We start from the raw sequence: 19,616 nt of genomic DNA, 5'->3' as shown, positions 1-19,616 counted from the left end.
AAACAGTATCGGGAAAAAGGAAAGTGGACTTGTGAAAGCCCTTGAACACTATGGCAGGGCTTCAGTCGTTTCATCCTGGACAATATTCAGTACAAATGTGTGCTTTGTTTTAAATATGTCCTATTTGGATGTACACAGTATGAGAAAAGTAAACATTTGAAAATGAATTTTATATCTGCAGCGTCATATACTATTGGCTAGGTTTTATATTCATAAATGTAAGTTTCTCAATTTCCGACCTGTTTTTTGTGCCTTTAAAAAAGAATTAGACCACTTGACTCTCCGTGGACCCTGACTTAAACAAGTTGAAAAACGTATTCGGGTTTTGTCAATTGTACGGAATATGTATTGTACTGTGCAATCTACTAATAAAATGTTCAATCAATCAATCAACCAATCAATCAATACTTTTAAACGCTTTCTACCTCTAACAACCAAAAAGGTGTGAAAACTATGATGCTGTGTTCCAAATTTGGATTATGTGAGCCTGTGGCTTTACATTTGTTTACATATATAAATTTTGCATTCGATTTTATTTTCTATTTTATTGAGATAACAACTCCCTGGCGCCGTTTTTGTAGGTTTATTTTACTATTTCTGTACTTGTTTTGATTATTATTATTTATTGATTGTATTCATATGTTACATTTTATAAATAAAGGTTTATAAAATAAAAATAAAAAAGAAAGTGGACATAAATTGTTTTACGCGCCGAAGTACTACTTTTATCGACAGATTTATCTACAGTTCCTTTGATATTTTTGCTGTCGCAACGTTGATAGTATGTGACGGTCGACAATATGTGGCAAAATGTAGCTCCACACTGCTGTCGCTTCAATATATCACTGGCACCAGGTGGATTATGAACTTATTTTATTACAGTGTCCTGCTAAACAGTGCAAATTGTAAGACTGTGAGTCCACTTGGGTCACGGGATTCTCAGTTTAGACTTGGAGGCGTCACAGTTCTCAGCACATCCCACAGGTAACCGTACATACCACTTTTCGCCAGCAACAAGCGCTGTTGCAACACTTCATTCATAATTTAATCAAGCAAAAGGAACATCTGTTTTCTACACCGTTACATATATATACTATCTCTAACAACGATCTCTGACGTCATCATTTGGAAAGCTAATCATTACTTGTTTAAAAAAATTACACGGATAAATTAAAAAAAAAGTATTATTTGTATTTTCATTATTAATTAATGAAATGGTATTTCATTAATTTATATTAATTATTAACCATATCCTCTGCTATGATTTATACCATGAATTGATTAACGTGGACCCTGACTTGAACAAGTTGAAAACCTTATTCGGGTCTTACCATTTAGTGGTCAATAGTACGGAATATGTACTGAACTGTGCAATCTACTAATAAAAGTATCAATCAATCAATCAATCAAAAATTCAATCGGACGTTTCCGTTGTGTGGCAAAAGTGCGCCCCCTGTCGCCCACGAAACCGGAGCCGGATGTGGAATTTGAAACACAGCTCCAGGACCGCGTTGGGTAAGAAACTCCGTCAGCTAAAGCAATGCTACAGTTGTTCTTATTTTCCCTATTTGTGTATGTAAAATAGCCATACGATAAGGGGCGAAATGTGTTGTCCTCAAAACTAACCGAATAAAAGCAAACGAGATCAAAGAATACAGGGACGTATCTCACGAATCTTATTGAAAGCGAGTCTAGCTAGTTTAGCTAGTGTTAGCATACCTGCTACAAAATGGCTAGCGATGTCGTTTCTGTTTGTTGCGTTATTGACTTGGTTTCTCGCCATTACAGTTGCCAGGTGTAATATGTGTAAGTCTTATCCAGGGGCTCACTCGCCACGCGTAGGCCAAAGTCATTCGGTGACATGAGGCTAACAGATTTGTTTGCTTAGCTACCTGTTAGCCCAAGCTCGCGTCGATTAAATTTTAATTAATTGAAATAGCTTGGAAAACTATATGGCGTTGTGATAACTAAGTTTAATTGTCACTTTTAATTTGTGCAAAGCCCCGTTTATCATGCTATTTACTTTTTTAAACCTCCTTATTTTCTAATGTGACACTTGTGAAACGTTCTCCTGCAGATGTCCTGGTTGTTACAGAGATGAGCGGAGACTACGTCAAGTTGTTTGTGGGCAACCTTCCTTTAGATGCAACCCAAGACGAACTCAACAAGCTTTTTGCTCCTTATGGGGAGATCAACACTTGCTCCTTGCTCAGACAGTATGCCTTTGTTACCCTGAATGGAGATGGAGCGGCGGACAGGTATTCTGGAATATTCCCTTGGATAATTATAGCGCACACATTCAGGTTAAAGGCCTACTGAAATTAGATTTTCTTATTCAAACGGGGATAGCAGGTCCATTCTATGTGTCATGCTTGATCATTTTGCGATATTGCTATATTTTTGCTGAAAGAATTTAGTAGAGAACATCCACAATAAAGTTCGCAACTTTCAGTGCTAACTGAAAAGCCCTGCCTCTACCGGAAGTCGCAGACGATGACGTCACATGTTGATAGCTACTCACATCTTCACATTGTTTTAAATGGGAGCTTCCAACAAAAACAGCTATACGGACCGAGAAAACGCCAATTTCCCCATTAATTTGAGCAAGGATGAAAGATTTGTGTTTGAGGATATTGATAGCGACAGACTAGGGGGAAAAAAACGCAATTGCATTGGGACGGCTTCAGATGTTTTTAAACACATTTACTAGGATAATTCTGGGAAATCCCTTATCTTTCTATTGTGTTGCTAGTGTTTTAGTGAGTTTAACAGTACCTGATAGTCGGAGGTGTTTGTCCACGGGTGTGTTGACGCGCAGTGTCTCAGGGAAGTCGACGGCAGCTTTATGGGCGGCACAAGCTCAGCTGATCCCCGGTAAGAAGCGACTTTTTACCACAATTTTCTCACCGAAACCTGCTGGTTGACATTCAGTTGGGATACATGTTCGCTGTGATCCATAGTAAAGTTTCACCTTTGTGAATTTTAAACAAGGAATCATCACCGTGTGTTTGTGTGGCTAAAGGCTAAAGCTTTCCAACTCCATCTTTCTACTTTGACTTCTCCAATACTAATTGAACAAATTGCAAAAAATTCAGCAACAAAGATGTCCAAAATACTGTGTAATTATGCGATTAAAGCAGACAACTTTTAGCTGTGTGTGCGCGCAGCGCTCATATTTTCTAACACCTTGTAACGTCCGTCAAGCGTACACGTCATCATTACGCGACGTTTTCAAGAAAAAACTTCCGTGAAATTTAAAATTGCAATTTAGTAAACTAAAAAGGCCGTATTGGCATGTGTTGTAATGTTAATATTTCATCATTAATATATAAACTATCAGACTGCGTGGTGGGTTTCAGTAGGCCTTTATGTCACCCCATTATCACTTTTCGCAGGGCTATACGGCATCTGGACGGCAAGGAGTACAGAGGCAGACCACTTGTGGTGGAGGAGTCGCGTGCACGCCCGCCAAACTCCACCAAAGTGTTTGTGGGGAACCTCAGCGCCACTTGTTCCGCAGATGACCTTCATGGGCTGTTCTCGACATTTGGGAAAGTTTTAGATTGCGACAAAGTCAAAGGTAGGGTAAAAGTAAACATGCAGAACAATACAATGTACACCATCCATCCATCCATTTTCTACCGCTTATTCCCTTTTGGGGTCGCGGGGGGCGCTGGTGCCTATCTCAGCTACAATCAGGCGGAAGGCAGGGTACACCCTGGACAAGTCGCCACCTCATCGCAGGGCCAACATAGACAGACAGACAACATTCACACTCACATTCATACACTAGAGCCAATTTAGTGTTGCCAATCAACCTATCCCCAGGTGCATATCTTTGGACACATTTTTCTAATTATTTTTTTTGTCCTCTACAGCCAGGTTATGTTCAAATGTTGGCTATGCATTTGTACATATGGAAAGAAAGGAGGAGGCGTTGGCAGCTATCGAGGCTCTCAATGGGACAATTTTCAAGGGCCGTCAGCTGGCTGTAGAGCTATCCAAAGCTCAACCTTTGGTCAACCAGCTCCCAACAGGGAATTCAGGCGGTGAGTTTTTAAGGTTTTAAAACTATGCTGGAAATACCAAGAAACTGATTCCTTCTACACGTTTTCCCCTCTTGTTTTTTTCCCAGGTGGTCGAGAGGGTCTCCTTCCTCGGCCAGCTGCCTCCTTGGAGCATCACCAGAGTCATGCTGCTGTGCTTGCAGCGGCTGCAGCAGCTGCCGCTGGACTACCCATACAAGTGAGTTTAATTTCTTAGCTTGCCACTCGTGTCAATGTTCTTCAAGTGATTGCACTACGCACGATTCAGTAACTATTTTTTTTTATCTTAAGTAGTACTTTAGAGAAGTTTTGTGCTGCTTGCATATGTATTGGAGTCCCTGTGAATTACTTAAATACATTTTTCTTTTTGTAAATGACAACTGAGGAACCAGTATAATTGTGTCTTGCCTAAAGTCCAGCATAGTGACATGCGAATTGTAAAATAAATCTATTTGTCAAAGTCTGGATTTTTGGCAGAGATATATTTTTGGGTTGTGTTAATGTCTATCCATCACTGTCCATTCATCTCCTACCGCTCTTTTGTGTTATTTGATTGAATCAATGAACATGAAACTGGCTGCCCTCCTTTATTAAGCCCACGTTCCGAGTGTTGCAGATATAGGCTTGCGCGCGACTAGATCACTGTAGTAGAAAACACAGATTAGACGGGAGAAAGGAACCAGGCAAGAAGGACAAAAAGTGGAAGCTTTGACAAGTTAATATAAGCAGAGGAGACGTTCTGTAAACGACCAGTGCTACATGCAAGGAGAGAAAGGGAGAGCGGGGCCTCGCGGTCGAGCACACCCAAGAAGAATTCTCACATGAAATTTGATAATTGCCATGTCAGATATAAAAACAGATTTGGGGAGAATTATTGACAATAAGAGCATTTTTAGGAGCAAGATGACGGAGGTGGTTCAGGCATCTGGTCAGGATACCACCCAAACGCCTCTCTAGTGAGGTGTTTCGGGCACGTCCAACCGGTAGGAGGCCACAGGGAAGACCCAGGAAACGTTGGGATGACAATGTCTCCCGGCTGGCCTGGGAACGCCTCGGGATCCCCCGGGAGGAGCTGGACGAAATGGCTGGGGAGAGGGAAGTCTAGGCTTCCCTGCTTAGGCTGCTTCCCCCGCGACCCAACTTTTGATATGGTCACTCTGTCAGAGCTACATCATTCCTCTGTGGAGAGAGGAACAATTTGCAGGACGACAACTATCTCTGCAGCAATACGCCAATCAGGCCTCTATGGTAGAGTGGCCAGACATAAGCCATTCCTTGGTAAAAGTTTGCCGAAATGCATATTAGACACTCGCAGATCATGGGACAAAGATTCAATTCTTTGGCGTGAATGCCAGGCATCATGTTTGGAGGAAACCAGGCATCGCTCATCACCAGGTATATACCATCCTGACAGTGATGCATGGTGGTGGCAGCATCATGCTGAGGGGATGTTGTTCAAGCGGCAGGAACGGGACACTAGTCCGAATAGAAGGAAAGGTGTATGCAGCTATGTACAGAAACATTCTGGATAAAAAAAAAACCCTGCTCCAGAGCACTCTTGAACTCAGACTGTAGCGATAGTTTATCTTTCAGCGAGACAACAACCCTAAGCACACAGCCAATACATCAAAAGAATAATAGTTTCAGGACAACTCTGTATATATCCTTGAGTGGCCGAGCTAAAACCTAGACTTGAATCTGATTGAACATTTCTGGAGATATCTAAAAATGGCTGTGCACAATGCTTCCATCCAACCTGATGAAGCTTGAGAGGTGCTGCATAAAGGAATGAGCCTAACTGACTTTGCTGCCAAATGTGCGTCAACAAAGAATGGAGTAAAGGCTGTGAATATTTGGGTACATTTCCTAGTTTTTTATTAAGAAATTTAAAAAAGCTCTAAAAAAATTTCACATTGTCATTGTCTGTCGAATTTTCAAGGACAAAAATGTATTAATTTATTTTTGGAACAATGCTCTAATAAGTGGAAAAAGTGAAGTGCTGTCAATACTTTCCGTATGCACTTGATGTCAAAATGCCACATATCGGTGCTGATAATCAGCGCATCCCTCGTATTAGCCTCTATATGAGACTGAACCAGTCAGATCACACTGTTCAGTATTGTGTTCACTGGTTGGCTCAGTTTCAGGCAGCATTTACTATATTAGAGTAAAATGTACATGAGACTGAAGGGTGTTAATACCTGTAATGTATTCAGAAGGTTTTGAACAGTTTTTTATGCTTGAGCTATGAAAATATTCTATTTATAATGAATGACTCCTAATTCACAGAAATTCATTTATCGTGGTTATTTTCGAAACCAATTGTTCACTGTGCGGTGTACTCGCACTTGTGTTGCTAGCAGTTTTGACAAATACGGCTTTGCTCAACTCCTTTTCAGACATTTGTTACTTTTTCTCCAAGCTGTACACAGACTACTGTAACTTATAGTTGTATATTACTTGCAATAGTATTGTTAATAATATTGTTTCTCTCTGCAGGTGCAACAAAGCGTCCATAACTCGTTCTACAATACAACATCCTTTGACCCGACTTATGCTGCCCTGAAGGGCATTACGAGTTCTAAAGGCGCAGACGGAGTTATCTATGGCGCTCTTGCCAGCCAAGTGTACGGATCCGTGGCTGACCAGGTGTACCATGACATGGCCAATCACACTACGGCACCAAGCACTGTGGCTGAAGAGTACGAGCCTCAGACCACACCGGACCCAACAACACTTTTTGAAGCTGCTAGAGCCAAATTTTTCCAGGAGGGACAGAAGGTAAGTCTACTAAAATTTTAAATAGATCATGTATATATAGGATCTTTATTCACTTTTATTAAAACGCAGGTTCTGGCCGAGCAGCAGGCAGGAAGAAAAACAACATCGACGACAATCACCACCACAAGAACTACAGATACAACAGCGTCAGAAACCGAGCGGGATCGCAGCCCGATCAGAGGAAACAAAACAGCCTTGCTTCCTGACCCTGGTCCAGGTTCCTTCGCAAATCAAGCTAAGCGCCGTGCTTTGCTGCCGACGCCTCCAGGCGTGCCTGAAGACTCTGCAACTGCTACTGCTGAAGGGGCTGATTCTGTTGCAAGGTACACTAAACAATTCATTCCTGTTCATGATAGTGAGAAATTAAAATGAGTCCAAGTTTTGTCCCTCTTCCTTTTTATGATTATCTCTTCCATTATAAATTGTAACTGCAGGTCCTACACAGAATATTACCAGCAAATGCATCAGTACCAGCAGTACCAGCAACAATATCAACAACAGTACCATTACCTCCAGTATGCTTACACCAATCCTCCGCCTCCTCCTCCGCCGGCCACAACAGAATCTTCTAGTTCAATCCCTCCACCCCCAGGGACATATACGGCACCCCCGACCTACTCTGCGACGCAAGACTACGGGCCCCCAGGAACGTACGACCCGCCCACGAGTTACGACCAATCATCGGCGAACTACAATGCTTCGGCTGCGAGCTACGGCGCCTCCGGAAACTACAACGCCTCAGCCGGCTATGACGCATCGGGAGGCTACGGGGCGTACGATACATCCGGAGCTTACGCAGCAGCGGGAAGCTACTCCACATCCACACCGTATGAGCAGACACCAGCACACGGGCAACCCACGCCCCAGCGCAATGATTACCCTTACAACACGCCAGAACCCCCCTATCGATAGGCCCAACCCTTCACACAGTCCTACTCACTGCAGATGTGTGTGAGTCGTTGCATAAGGGACAGTTGAAGGGTGAAATGAGGCAAGCGGCAAGGTTATTTGAAAGTGCGGTAAATCTCATTGTTGTCAATCTTGGCTTATCTTGTCTCCATCTAGCTTAGCTTTTGTTGGTGACTATTTGATACATGCAGTAGTACTGCATACAGACATCTCTTCATTGTTGCTCTTGCTCAGCTGGTTTTGAGAGGCAGGAAGTTATACGTTATGAGCCTGTATCAGGGAAGGCCTTTTATAATATCTACTTGGCAGTTATGGAGCATTGCTGGCTGTTTACGATGTTAGGATCGGGCAGTTTTTTAACAAATTTTGACAGGATACAGTTTTTTTAAAGAGTTCTATCCCAGTTAAACAGGCCTATTTATCTTTTGTGATGATGATTTGGACATGTATACACACCCAACTGCATCGCAGTATGGCCCCTCTGCAGTGTTTACAATTGGCATTTCTGCATTTTTTGGTAAAAGTCAAGCCGTTTTTTAATGGCAAAATTCAACAATTCGGGCACTCCCAACATGTCTCCTTGCTCAACCTTGGCTTTTGAGTGATTAATTTTGAGCTAAGTTTGAATGTTTCTGCATAGCATAACGTTTGGAAAACATTTTGGAGAATCCATCTGTATCCGCTGTCTGTCTTTGCGTTACTGGTAGGTTTGCGCATCTTATGTCAAAGGAAGGTGTCTCTCCTTCTGCTTTTTAAGTAGTATTCAGTTTAAGAATATTTTGGAAAGTGTTTCAGGCTGCAGATGTGATTTATTTGCATGTATATACATTTATGAATGCCAGGAAGCGTGATTTGGCCGATTTTGATCTCTTCAAATGTGATGAAAGTCCCAACTGTTGAGTTTAAGTTACCCGTCATACTTGGCAATACTAGTGTAAATATATCTTGCCTTCATAAATTGAAGTTGTAAGCCAACATTTGGTTTTACACTGACTGTTATTAGATATCAGGCCATTGCATCGGCGACAGGGGTGTGTGTAGATGGGACAGGTGCATAGAGGTTTGCTGAGCTATAGGTGAGCCATGCTGAGATCTGTGTGGATTGAGCAGGAAGACAGTTGACTCTGGTTTGTGAAAGCACACTCACACCTTGCTAGATTTCACATTCGGCCTCATTCGCTACCACACATGTAAAGTAATGCCCCAGCTGACTCCGAAAGGCACACATTGAGCTTCATTTGTTTCCTTGGTGATTGTAGCACACACTTTCTCTGTTGCACAGCCTTGTCACATGCCACAATATTCCAGCTTCTCCATGTAAACTTGTTAGTTGCATGCCATGTTGTTGCTGCTGCTCCAGCCACCTTCTTCCTCTTGCTGATTATTGCAGCTAGAGTGGGAGGGAGCCATACTCTGAGCCCTTGCCCTGGACGTACGCCACGCGCTGCTGTAAGCGCGGGATGGGGAAACAGCAGCGTTAGGCCTGAAACTGCTGTGGATGATGGGGTGGCCCCCCCCTCGCTAAAGGTAAACACTCAGTACCACACACTCCTGCCCCTGCTCGAAACAACACGCGTACAGCTATATACACACACACATACACACACACTGACGCAGTCTTTTTCACTTTTTTGGGACATTTTTTTATGTTTTTCCTCTCCCTCTTTACTTACATTCCTGGCCCTGAAGATCATCCGTGTATGATATTTGAAGATGGTGCCTTCTAGTGTGAATTTGAAGGTAAAGCAGATAAATCCTGTCCCGCTAGAGTATCACAGGAGTAGGTCACACTTAGTTAGCATGATCACCAACCTTTTTATTTTTAAATTTAATTTAATTTTTTTTAAACGCAACGACACTGTGGCCACTTTTTTTGGCTTAAAGTGCCTTGCTGAAGATACCATCGCTCGGCCCTTTATTTCAGGCGCCAATAAAGCTGGCTCAGGATCGGTTGCCACTTCAAAAAAAACTTCCCCACCATGAAGACTATTCTCAAGGCCACTTCCAACCTGTGTTGATGACAATGAACACAGATATCAATTTGTTTTAAGTGACATTTTGTCCATGTTCTTTTGAAATGTTTAATTATCAATAAAAACAAAAACAAATACAGCGGTAAACGTGTTCTCATTTCTGTGTGGATGTTTGAGATCTTCATCCTGTATTTGTGCTAAGTGTGTTGCAAAGTAGTCATCAAATCACTTAGTTAAGCATCAGATGACGTTTTATTCAGTTTCCTTCCAAATACATCAGCTTTCGTTTCGTGGTGATGATCATTGCTTTTGTATGCAAACAAAAAGGATATATGGAGACAGTCAATTAAGCAGTCTATACAGGGTATGCTGAGGTAATAGACCAGATGTTTTTAAAGTGTGCCAGTGAGCCTTCCTTACTCCCTGAAAAACAGATTTTCTGAAGCTTATATTGCTTTATTTTCTCAAGCTGTTGCACCTCTCTGCAATTCTTAACTGCCATCCATTTGAAACCGTTGGCATTGGCATGTTCTGATTTATGCCGAAACTCAATCTCTTATTTCTGATTGTTTTTCATTTAAATCCTGGGTTTGGTAATCTTACGATATGCGAATTGAAACTACCAGGTTATTAATGGTTACGTTCATATTGACTATTTTCTTCATCTATGACGAGCGCTGATTCTGCAGACCAGAGTTTCCCAAACTTCGGTTAATGGTCCAAAACCTTTCAAACTTAGCTGATGCTATAATAAATGTCATGTAGTCTACATTTCAATTTGGTGCTTGTCCAGGGTGTACTCCGCCTTCTGCCCGATTGTAGCTGATATAGGCACCAGCGCCCCCCGCGACTCCAAAGGGAATAAGCGGTAGAAAATGGATGGATGGATCTGTTTTGGGTCTTAAGTATTAAAAACCTTTGTAAACTGTATACTAACGACTAGAACATTGGAGATTATGGATGCAACTAGTGGATACATTTTCATGGTATCTGGGGATTTCTATGATAACTTTGTTTCATGTTGTTTCGTATGATATTTCTACAGTTTGTAGTGTGAAAAACAATTCTGATGAACTCCAGTGTGCTCAAACTAACAAACCTGTAGCTTTTTGTTTTGTCTCTCTTACAGAAAAGGAAAAAATAGAAGAAAAGAATAAGCGGCGTACACCTGACAGGTAATCTGTGTGTTACAAAAATAAAGTTTATAGAGGCCCGTCCTCAGGCTGTGCACTTGCTACGACCTGGTATGTTGTTGCTTTGTAATAGTTTTACGTTGAGGCTTCTAGTGGATTTTGCCCTGTGTTTTTGTCTCTTAGGTAACCAGGGCCGAGTGGTGGACTGGGAACATTTTAATATCAGCTATAATGCCAACAGACAGGACTAGACTGAGCAAACACGTTAAGATACACTGCACAACATGGACCAGACCAAACACTTATTACAGTACTTTTGACTTTCATCCGCAAAACCTGCCATGATGCTGCTGGAAATTGTATGAAAAAGGAGCGAGCTTTCAAACACATATTGGAAAATAGCAAGGCTTGTTTTTAATTATAAACGGCAATCTTAAACAAGACTGCAATGTTGAGCTTGCTACAATGAGAAAAAAACTGGCATTGACATTCATGGTGTTTTACAAAGATAGTAGCCGGGTTTGAAGTTCTTCTTGGGATTCCTGCACGGTTTGCATTTCTGCATGCATGGCAGCCTTCAAACAGTCACCGAGGCCCCACTGTGTTGTAAAACCATATGATTTATGAATGTCAATTAGCATCCATGGAAAGGAATGAAAAAATAAAGATCTTGTGCAGAAACAGTTTTCAAACGCACAAGATAGAAGTGAAAGTTACGACAATGGTCATGCTGTTAACAGGCCCACGATCTAATAAAAAGACAACACTTAATCATGCAAAAAAAAAACCACAACTTTCAAAATAACTGAATTGTAACCCAACCTAAAAATTTGAGTTCTGACCCTCCATAACGACCTTGACTTAGAAGCTGCGCATTGATGACTTTGGTGCAAAAAAATGTTCCTGTTTTTCAAAGAAGACAGACCCTGTCCTGTCCTCTTCCTTGATGAAGACACTCTTGGTATAGACCAGTTGTGATAAGCCTCTTTTACACAGAAATCCCGCAAATTAGCCGCGTCAGAGCCGTAACAGCAGCGGATCCAGCTTTTATTGGCCTTTTTGCTCAGGGCGCAACACGGCATTGGATAATCAGACAATTGCTTTCAACAGTACAGGACAGTAGAAGTAAGAGTCAGGATTGCAGAATATCCTTCCACACAGACGTCCTCCCACCGATGTTACGGCTCTGAGACTACCTCTGAAGGCAGATAATTTCCAACTTCATTGTCTATTCTGTAGACTAGGGGCAACAGAGGAAAAAGACTGTTTTTACAGGCTGTGTGAAAGGGGCTTCAGTTTAACTTAAACACCCCTAAACCCCTTCCCTCCCCCTGTGGACGGACAGAAACATGATTAACATCAAACCCCAAACCTTCCACCAGCCTCTGGACTATGACACCGTGAAAACACAACCATTCAAACACAGATACAGCAAGAAATTGTCTCACACACAGTACGTCATCCAACAGAGGGTAAGGGAGAGGTGGACTCCGGCCACCACAGTACAAGGAACACGTCTAAAAACACACATGAACAGCATTGCCTATTTACAGAGGACATACTTAACAGGCATTCAGTGGTTGCCCCTGCTGACGGACAAAGACAAACCCCCTGGAACACAGTGATGAAAAAGTAAAGATATTCAAATATCAGGCAGCCTTGGAGCCTATTTCCAACGTCAAACTGCTGGTAGTCACTGAAACGGCAGGGGCGTCGGCTTTGGCTCGCTTTTAGTAGGGAACTCGAGCGTTCGAGTCCTTGCACAGACTTGAGACAGGGTCAAAACAAACCACTCGCTCTTAAACCAAGAAACACGTCGCCTCTCCTACACAACAAATGCCACGAATAAAAAAAACAAACACAGCCCGATTGATTATTGCCCCTTTGGACTGTACATCCCAGCAATGATTTTTAGTTTTTTTTGTGCAGCAGAGCTTTGCCCCATCATCTAAAGATTTTTGTGCTGTAAAGACAGATCAAAGTCTCACATTGAACATCTCATTAAAGCTGTCCCAGCTAATCTATCAACCTCGGACGGCTGGGCCGTGATTGACGGGCATTAACCCTCAGCCGCCTTGTTAATTCTGCTCGCTGACCTTTTTAGATGTCCTATGCATAAATGTTAACACTACATTAACAAACCCGTCTTCTGCAGTAATTACCCTTGTCTGGCATGTTAAAATGACTTTTTTTTGTCTCCTGGTCAGGAAAGGACATCGTACACACCCTTGGTGGGGGCTTTGAACATTTCAGATAAGAGACCATCTATCTGGCTCTTAGTGCATTTGAGGATACAAAAGAGCGTTTCTGTACATAATTCTGACGACAACACAGCGAAATCTAAAAAAAACTGGTTTTGCATTTATAGCCCAGCTGCAGAGGAATGAAAATAACAGTGTAAAGTAGAAAGTCGTCAAAGGGGTTCGATTACATCCAAATTTGCGATTCCTGGGTCTGGCTCAGTGCTTTTTGTCAGTAGTTCCAGTGCAGTGACACAAAAACATACACAATCTATCCACACATACACGGCATGCCCCCTAATGAAGTGAAGTTGGCAAACAAGAACAACAAATGGAGCTAAAAAAAAACACACCAACATGTAAAACGATTTGAATGGGAACAAAACACACACACACACACGCACACCCTTGGCAAAGATCACATTGAGTAAAGTGCCAGAAAAACGATCCAATGTTTTTTAAACTCCAGGGACACGTAGGGAGACGGTCAGAGCGGGTGGCGATTGAGCAGCTATGCTTCAGTGGAGTCGTAGCGTCATCACAGGTCGATTGTTGGCAAATGATGTGAGTGGGATTGTAGCCTCTGGTGCCTCTGCATTTGGATTTGAAGAGCAATCAGTCTGCGACACTGACTGGAAGCGAGGAGGGCCAAGGGCCGGTTCTTTTTCCTCCTTCTTCGGCTCTCTTTCATTCCATCTCTGTCCTCTCTCTTTGTCCCACTGTCCAGTTTGTTGTCTTCACAGCTCTTTCTCTGGCGCTCTGGGCTTGGATGCCACGATCGCGGCATCGTTGTTTTACATGAAGTGCATCTGCGGGCCAAGCACAGGGTCGTGGGTGAGTCGATTGATCTTAACACACAAACTCTGAAGTGGCGGCCATATAGTTGTGCCTTTTAATGTTAAAATTGTCGTTTGTTGGTTGGTCAGTAAGGTTTTGCAAAAATTGGTGTATTTGGCATATTTTGCCTCGGTCACAGCCAAGATCTGCTGTGACGTTTAAAATGCAGTATATAGACAGTGACAATAGCTTGTAACACAATAGGGCGAGAGAAGAGTGTGTTAAATTCAACAGACATGTCGTCAATCGGCTAGGCTTTTTTGAATGATTGATTGATTGAAACTTTTATTAGTAGATTGCACAGTACAGTACATATTCCGTACAATTGACCACTAAATGGTAACACCCAAGTATGTTTTTCAACTTGTTTAAGTCGGGGTCCACATAGGCATTGTTTGAATTTAAACAATTCCGATTCAAGTTTTGATTCCTATTCCTAAGGATTTTCGATTCCGATTCCAAAAGGGGCAGCGTCATCATACAAGTTTCCCTGGATGAAATGAAAGTGCTAACCATAGTTCTTTTGAATAAAATTTCACTTTTATCAACTACACAAAAATTACCAGTTTTTAAAGATAAGAAAACAAATATAAATACATAAACTATTTACGTGTAAAATATTTATAGACTGAACAAATAGCTCAAATTAGAATTAATGAGACTACTGAACAATATTCTCATTTATTTATATACATGTAACTTCATTATTACTGTTTATTTTGAAAACCTAATGAAAAAACTTCACATAATCTGTTTGTGTTAGACTGTTTGATGCTAATATTTGAGTTGAATTCTTCTTTATTGTCGGCTGGTTCTTCTTCATTGGTGGCTATTTACTGTCTATGGCGGCTATTTCTTTTTGTTGGAGGGGCTAGTTATTCTTGTGTGGTTGTGGCTTTTTCTTCTTTTTTGGTGGTGGCTACTTTGGTCTGGCGACTATTTCTTCTTTGTTGGCGGCGGCTATTTCTTTGTTATGGCGGCTATTTCTTCTTTGTTGGCGGCAGCTATTTCTTTGTTGTGGCGGTGGCTATTTCTTTGTTGGCAGCTGCAAGTTCTTTTTCATTGGCAGCGGCTCATTCTTCGTTGTCGGACATCATCACAGAAATAAATGCGGGGGAGATATGTACACATTTTATGTATGTGTATATGGACGACTACAAATTTGTGTTGATTCACAATGGTCAATTCATAACTTTGTCAGTTTGATGAACCAGGAAGTAGCCTGCTAAATCACAAATATACCAAACAAATCTCTGAAGATTTTAGCGTTTGTAGCAATGTTGCTTGTTTTATATCATCTTGCATGAACTTTTAGGGAGAAAACCACCATGGCAAAGGTTTGCACTCTACTTGGTGGCATTTTAATCGGTAATTTAAAAAATGTGTTTTGACATGGCGCTAATTAGCACTTGTTTTTTTTTGTAACGCACAAATAGGTGATAAGGAGTTGGAAAATAAGTGAATAAATGTGTTAATTGGAGCTTTTACGGTACACAATGATATTAGCAATTTTTATTTAACACTTTTTATGTTCCTGCGATGAGGTGGCGACTTTCGCCCGATTGTAGCGGAGATAGGCACCAGCGCCCCCTGTGACCCCAAAGAGAATAATAAGCGGTGGGAAATGGATGGATGGATGGCACTTCTTATGTTCTTTTTTTTTTTTTTTTTCTTAAGGTGATGCGCTTTCACTTAAAACTGCCTGGAATTCTGCCTTGTTGACTAAACTGTATTTTGAGATGTTTTTGGTTCTGAAAGGGTCCACCCATTAGGGTACAGAATGGTAGGTGAGTGTTTGTGTTTTGATACCTGTGTCCCCGGTATGGGTCCAAAGGGATTGGTGGGTCTAAGGACCGGCTGGTTGTACATGACAGGCTGTGGGGGCATCATGGGAACACCCCCCATCTGATGACTCATCTGAGGGGGGAGCTGGGACAGGATATAGAAGGTTGAATTTAACATATATAAAGTCTAATACAGAACTCATTCATAAGCAGAGGACTTTTTACCATTCCATAGACAGGCACTTGGGGGGTCGTCATAGGAAAAGCTACTGGAGCTGGAGCCTGCATTGAGACCCAGTAAGTCATAACATAGAAAATAGTGAAATAAAGAATAGTAAAGTACTTACGTAGCCAGTGTAGATCACTCCATTCTTTGGCGACCGAGAGAGAAAGAACAGAACATTTTAGTCATCAATTATTGAATTCACAAAGATGAACTGAATGAAGTTTTACCCTTTTTTTTAATGTGTCACTCACTCTTGTCTCCATAATTACTTTTTCGCCCAACTGTCAATTGGTATGAAATTGGTAACATACGTGGATAAAATATGAGTGGAATATTGTAGAAAAAGACAAAAGAGTAGAAATGAGCAAAAGCCCCTTTCTCACAGCCAGTAAAAGCTGTCTTTTTCTCATCTTGGTGCTGTTTGCAAAAAACATGGGCAAGCATAGTTGCAATATTGATAGTAACAGAAGCAGGATGTCATCTCGCTATATGAAAACACACACACCTGTGCTAATACTATTTATTACTTAGTTATGTGTAACTACCTGTGTGATGAGGGCCACTGCCCAAAGGCGTTTTTCCTATGTCACTGTACTTTAGAAACAATACCGAAATACATTAGGTCGAAAAAATCAACCCGGCAATTGTTTTAGCTTTTTCATGTTAGAACTGAGCCTGGACATGTCTTGTGTGTAAGGGTAATATTCTGAGGGTGTGACACCTGACTGTGTATAAATGGTGAATAGATTATACCTGTAGAGCATTTTTCTACTTTCAATTACTCAAAGCGCTTTGACAATATTTCCATATTCACCCATTCACACATCAGCAGCACGGTGGGGTTAGTGCATTTGCCTCACAATACGAAGGTCCTGAGTAGTCCCGGGCTCAGGATCTTTTTGTGTGGAGTTTGCCTGTTCTCCCCGTGACTGCGTGGGTTCCCTCCGGGTACTACGGCTTCCTCCCACCTCCAAACACATGCACCTGGGGATAGGTTGATTGGCAACACTAAATTGGCCCTAGTGTGTGAATGTGAGTGTGAATGTTGTCTATCTGTGTTGGCCCTGCGATAAGGTGGCGACTTGTCCAGGGTGTAGCCCGCTTTCCGCCCGAATGCAGCTAAGATAGACTCCAGCGACCCGAAAGGGACACCTGGTAGAAAATGGATGGATGGACCCATTCATATACACATTCACACGCTGATGGCGGAAAGCTGCCATGCAAGGCGCTAACCACGACCCATCAGAAGCTAGGGTGAATTGTCTTGCGCAAGGACACAACAAACGTGACTAGGATAGCAGAGGTAGGAATCGAACCTGGAACCGTCAAGTTGCTGGCAAGGCCGATGTACCATCTGCGTTACGCCACCCCTTATAATATATATGAATAAGGCACATTCGGATAAACGCCAGATCTACTTTTGAGGCACCGATTTTTAGGCGCTACTGTGTGAAAAAGAATAAATAAAAGATTTACCTGACAACAAAATGTATTTATCGATTTCATAATACTATGTCCAGCGAGGGCCGCATACTGAAAAGTCAAAGCATGCGGCGGACCATTGTGATCTGTTTTTTTAATTGTAAAAAAAAAAAAAAAATCTAAAAACAAAGACAATTTATATAGTTTAAGAAATCTTTGCGGTAAAAAACATTGTTATTAAAGTGTCAGAATTTCAGTGGTTTCTCATTATATTACATATTTTTGCTCTTCCTAAAATTTTACAGTTTTTTGGTTTGATTTTATTTCAGCAATATGCTGCGGCCAACACAATTTGAGCTGCGGGCTGCAAATGCCTCCCTAGCCAGACTTTGGACACCCCTGATGTAAGTCCCTCAGTGTTACCATCTGAGGGACGGGCATGGGCGCGGGGGCCATGGGATGGGCTGAGTGAGTCCAGTTTGTGCTGGTGCACATGGTTTTTGTCTGCCAGCCGCTGCCCGCCGTCGGCTTCTTCTCCACCAGCTGACTCCACTGAAGCTCAGGCCTGATACACATAAACATTAGGATTCCATATGATTTAAAAAAAAAATTGGAAATTGAGTCTCGACCTTACCTTTTAGCTGGTGTACCACCAAACTGCAAGTCTAAAAGGAGTAAAGCAACATACAATCATTTGCAAGGAAACATGCACTTTTCAACGCCATCTGTTTGAATACTCACTCCCGACGAGGTTGGCTAATGAAGAGTCCAAATCACTGTGAAGCATCTTTCCAGAGTGCAATGGGGCTCCGGGGCTAAGAATCTGAGTGTGTGTCACTGGCTTGAGGAGATCACCTGACATGCAAAATTCACCGTAATTACAGGAGGAGAGATCAGTTGTTGTTTTTTGCATATTTTCTGCAGGCATGTACCTCCCCAGGCGTTGGGGTTGTTGGGCACAGTGTGTGTGGTCTGTAGGGGGGTGAAGGTAGGCTGCAAGGTGAACAGCTCACTGGTCAGATTTGGCACACTGTAGAAGAGTACAGGAAGATCACAAGGGTTTATGTTCTTCTGAGGGTTTAGTAAAGATGTTGCACTCACTAGTTGTTCACTGGCACAAGGGGGGAGTTAGAGAAGAGGTCTGTAGCCCCTCCGCTGCTGTTGGCACTGCCCACCGACTGTGTACTGGGGGACACATTGGGCGTCTGGATGTCGATCACCTTATGACCGTCCTCCTGCATGCACAGTAGTGTTCAGGGGGGTGTTTTTATATCTATTTGTATACATGGAAATCAGTGAGTGGGAGGGTAAAGATGTCTTCACATCTTGCCTTGTGTTGCTGCAGTCTATGATCCATCTCCGTCTTGTCGTCCATTCGGCTGAGGGAGATTCCAGTGCTAGAGAGAGAAAACACACTGGATCTTATGGTAACACACATACGAACACGTTGTGCAGAGAACTGTTGGGTAAACAGTTGTTCTATTAGAAGTTCAATGGATTTTTTTTCTCTCTAAATCAAAAAAGCCTCAAAAAAGACCTATGATGATTTGAATTTACATTTTAAACATGTCCTTGTCGACCAGATAATATGCATTAGATATGCTTTGGTATACATCTTGCAAAATGTATAACTTTGTTTTTTTGAGACGGTTTGCAAGATGCTGGTTTGTGGAGACATTCCAGAAAGCAAATGAAACCGTGTCCGCTCTTTCCAAAAGTATCATAATTTATCTTTTGAAAATGAACCTTTTTTCAATTTAAATATTGAATTTGTCACCGCTATTTTTTCCCCGAACACATAATAAAAACAGAATACAATGATTTGCAAATCTTTTTCAACTTATATTCAATTGAATGGACTGCAAAGAAAATATATTTAATGTTTGAACAGAGAAACTAAATTTTTTTAGCAAATAATCATTAACTTAAAATTTAATGGCAGCAATACATTGCAAAAAAGTTGGCACATGGGCATTTTTTCCACTGTTACATGGCCTTTCTTTTTAACAACACTCAGTAAACGTTTGGGAACTGAGGAGACCAATTTTGGAAGCTTTTCAGGTGGAATTATTTCCATTCTTGCTTGATATACAGCTTAAGTTGTTCAATAGTCCGGGGTCTCCGTTGTGGTATTCTGCTTGTAGTCCAGACCTGTCTGCCATATGAAGCGTAAAAGCGCAGACAGGTCTGGACTACAAGCAGGCCAGTCAAGTACCCGCACTCTTTTACTATGAAGCCACGCTGTTGTAACATGTGGCTTGGCAT

At 41.8% G+C, this 19,616-nt stretch overlaps 2 protein-coding genes across 4 annotated transcripts in view; one reads left to right on the top strand and one right to left on the bottom strand.

Moving 5' to 3' along the window:
* The first annotated feature begins 1,400 nt into the window (after positions 1 to 1,400).
* The window catches only part of LOC133551709 (RNA-binding protein 4B-like), a 54,296-nt gene continuing 36,080 nt past the window's right edge, over positions 1,401 to 19,616 (top strand). The window contains exons 1-9 of one of the 3 annotated variants that reach the window (XR_009806555.1): positions 1,401 to 1,515; positions 2,078 to 2,258; positions 3,396 to 3,580; positions 3,879 to 4,049; positions 4,136 to 4,245; positions 6,546 to 6,827; positions 6,897 to 7,150; positions 7,262 to 9,263; positions 10,839 to 10,884. Coding sequence is in view for 2 of the 3 variants with exons in the window: in XM_061898704.1 (XP_061754688.1) it covers positions 1,479 to 1,515; positions 2,078 to 2,258; positions 3,396 to 3,580; positions 3,879 to 4,049; positions 4,136 to 4,245; positions 6,546 to 6,827; positions 6,897 to 7,150; positions 7,262 to 7,739 (1,698 nt within the window). In the remaining variant the exon portion in view is untranslated. Of the gene's footprint in view, positions 1,516 to 2,077; positions 2,259 to 3,395; positions 3,581 to 3,878; positions 4,050 to 4,135; positions 4,246 to 6,545; positions 6,828 to 6,896; positions 7,151 to 7,261; positions 9,849 to 10,838; positions 10,885 to 19,616 lie in introns of those variants that run through there. The other 2 variants (XM_061898705.1, XM_061898704.1) reach the window with 2 other exon arrangements.
* Positions 9,943 to 19,616, bottom strand: part of LOC133551710 (phosphatidylinositol-binding clathrin assembly protein-like) — a 40,700-nt gene continuing 31,026 nt past the window's right edge. The window contains exons 9-18 of the mRNA XM_061898706.1: positions 18,682 to 18,748; positions 18,453 to 18,586; positions 18,284 to 18,381; positions 18,093 to 18,206; positions 17,986 to 18,016; positions 17,775 to 17,916; positions 16,051 to 16,074; positions 15,929 to 15,985; positions 15,729 to 15,848; positions 9,943 to 13,891 (exon numbers count right to left, since the gene is read on the bottom strand). Coding sequence (XP_061754690.1) covers positions 13,877 to 13,891; positions 15,729 to 15,848; positions 15,929 to 15,985; positions 16,051 to 16,074; positions 17,775 to 17,916; positions 17,986 to 18,016; positions 18,093 to 18,206; positions 18,284 to 18,381; positions 18,453 to 18,586; positions 18,682 to 18,748 — 802 coding nt within the window. The 3' untranslated portion in view covers positions 9,943 to 13,876. The remainder of the gene's footprint in view (positions 13,892 to 15,728; positions 15,849 to 15,928; positions 15,986 to 16,050; positions 16,075 to 17,774; positions 17,917 to 17,985; positions 18,017 to 18,092; positions 18,207 to 18,283; positions 18,382 to 18,452; positions 18,587 to 18,681; positions 18,749 to 19,616) is intronic.

The sequence above is a fragment of the Nerophis ophidion genome, linkage group LG04 (genome assembly GCF_033978795.1).
Source record: "Nerophis ophidion isolate RoL-2023_Sa linkage group LG04, RoL_Noph_v1.0, whole genome shotgun sequence".
NCBI classification, from domain to species: Eukaryota; Metazoa; Chordata; class Actinopteri; order Syngnathiformes; family Syngnathidae; genus Nerophis; species Nerophis ophidion.
The sequence above is the reverse complement of the archived record's forward strand: the minus strand, read 5'-3'. Positions and strand labels throughout refer to the sequence as shown.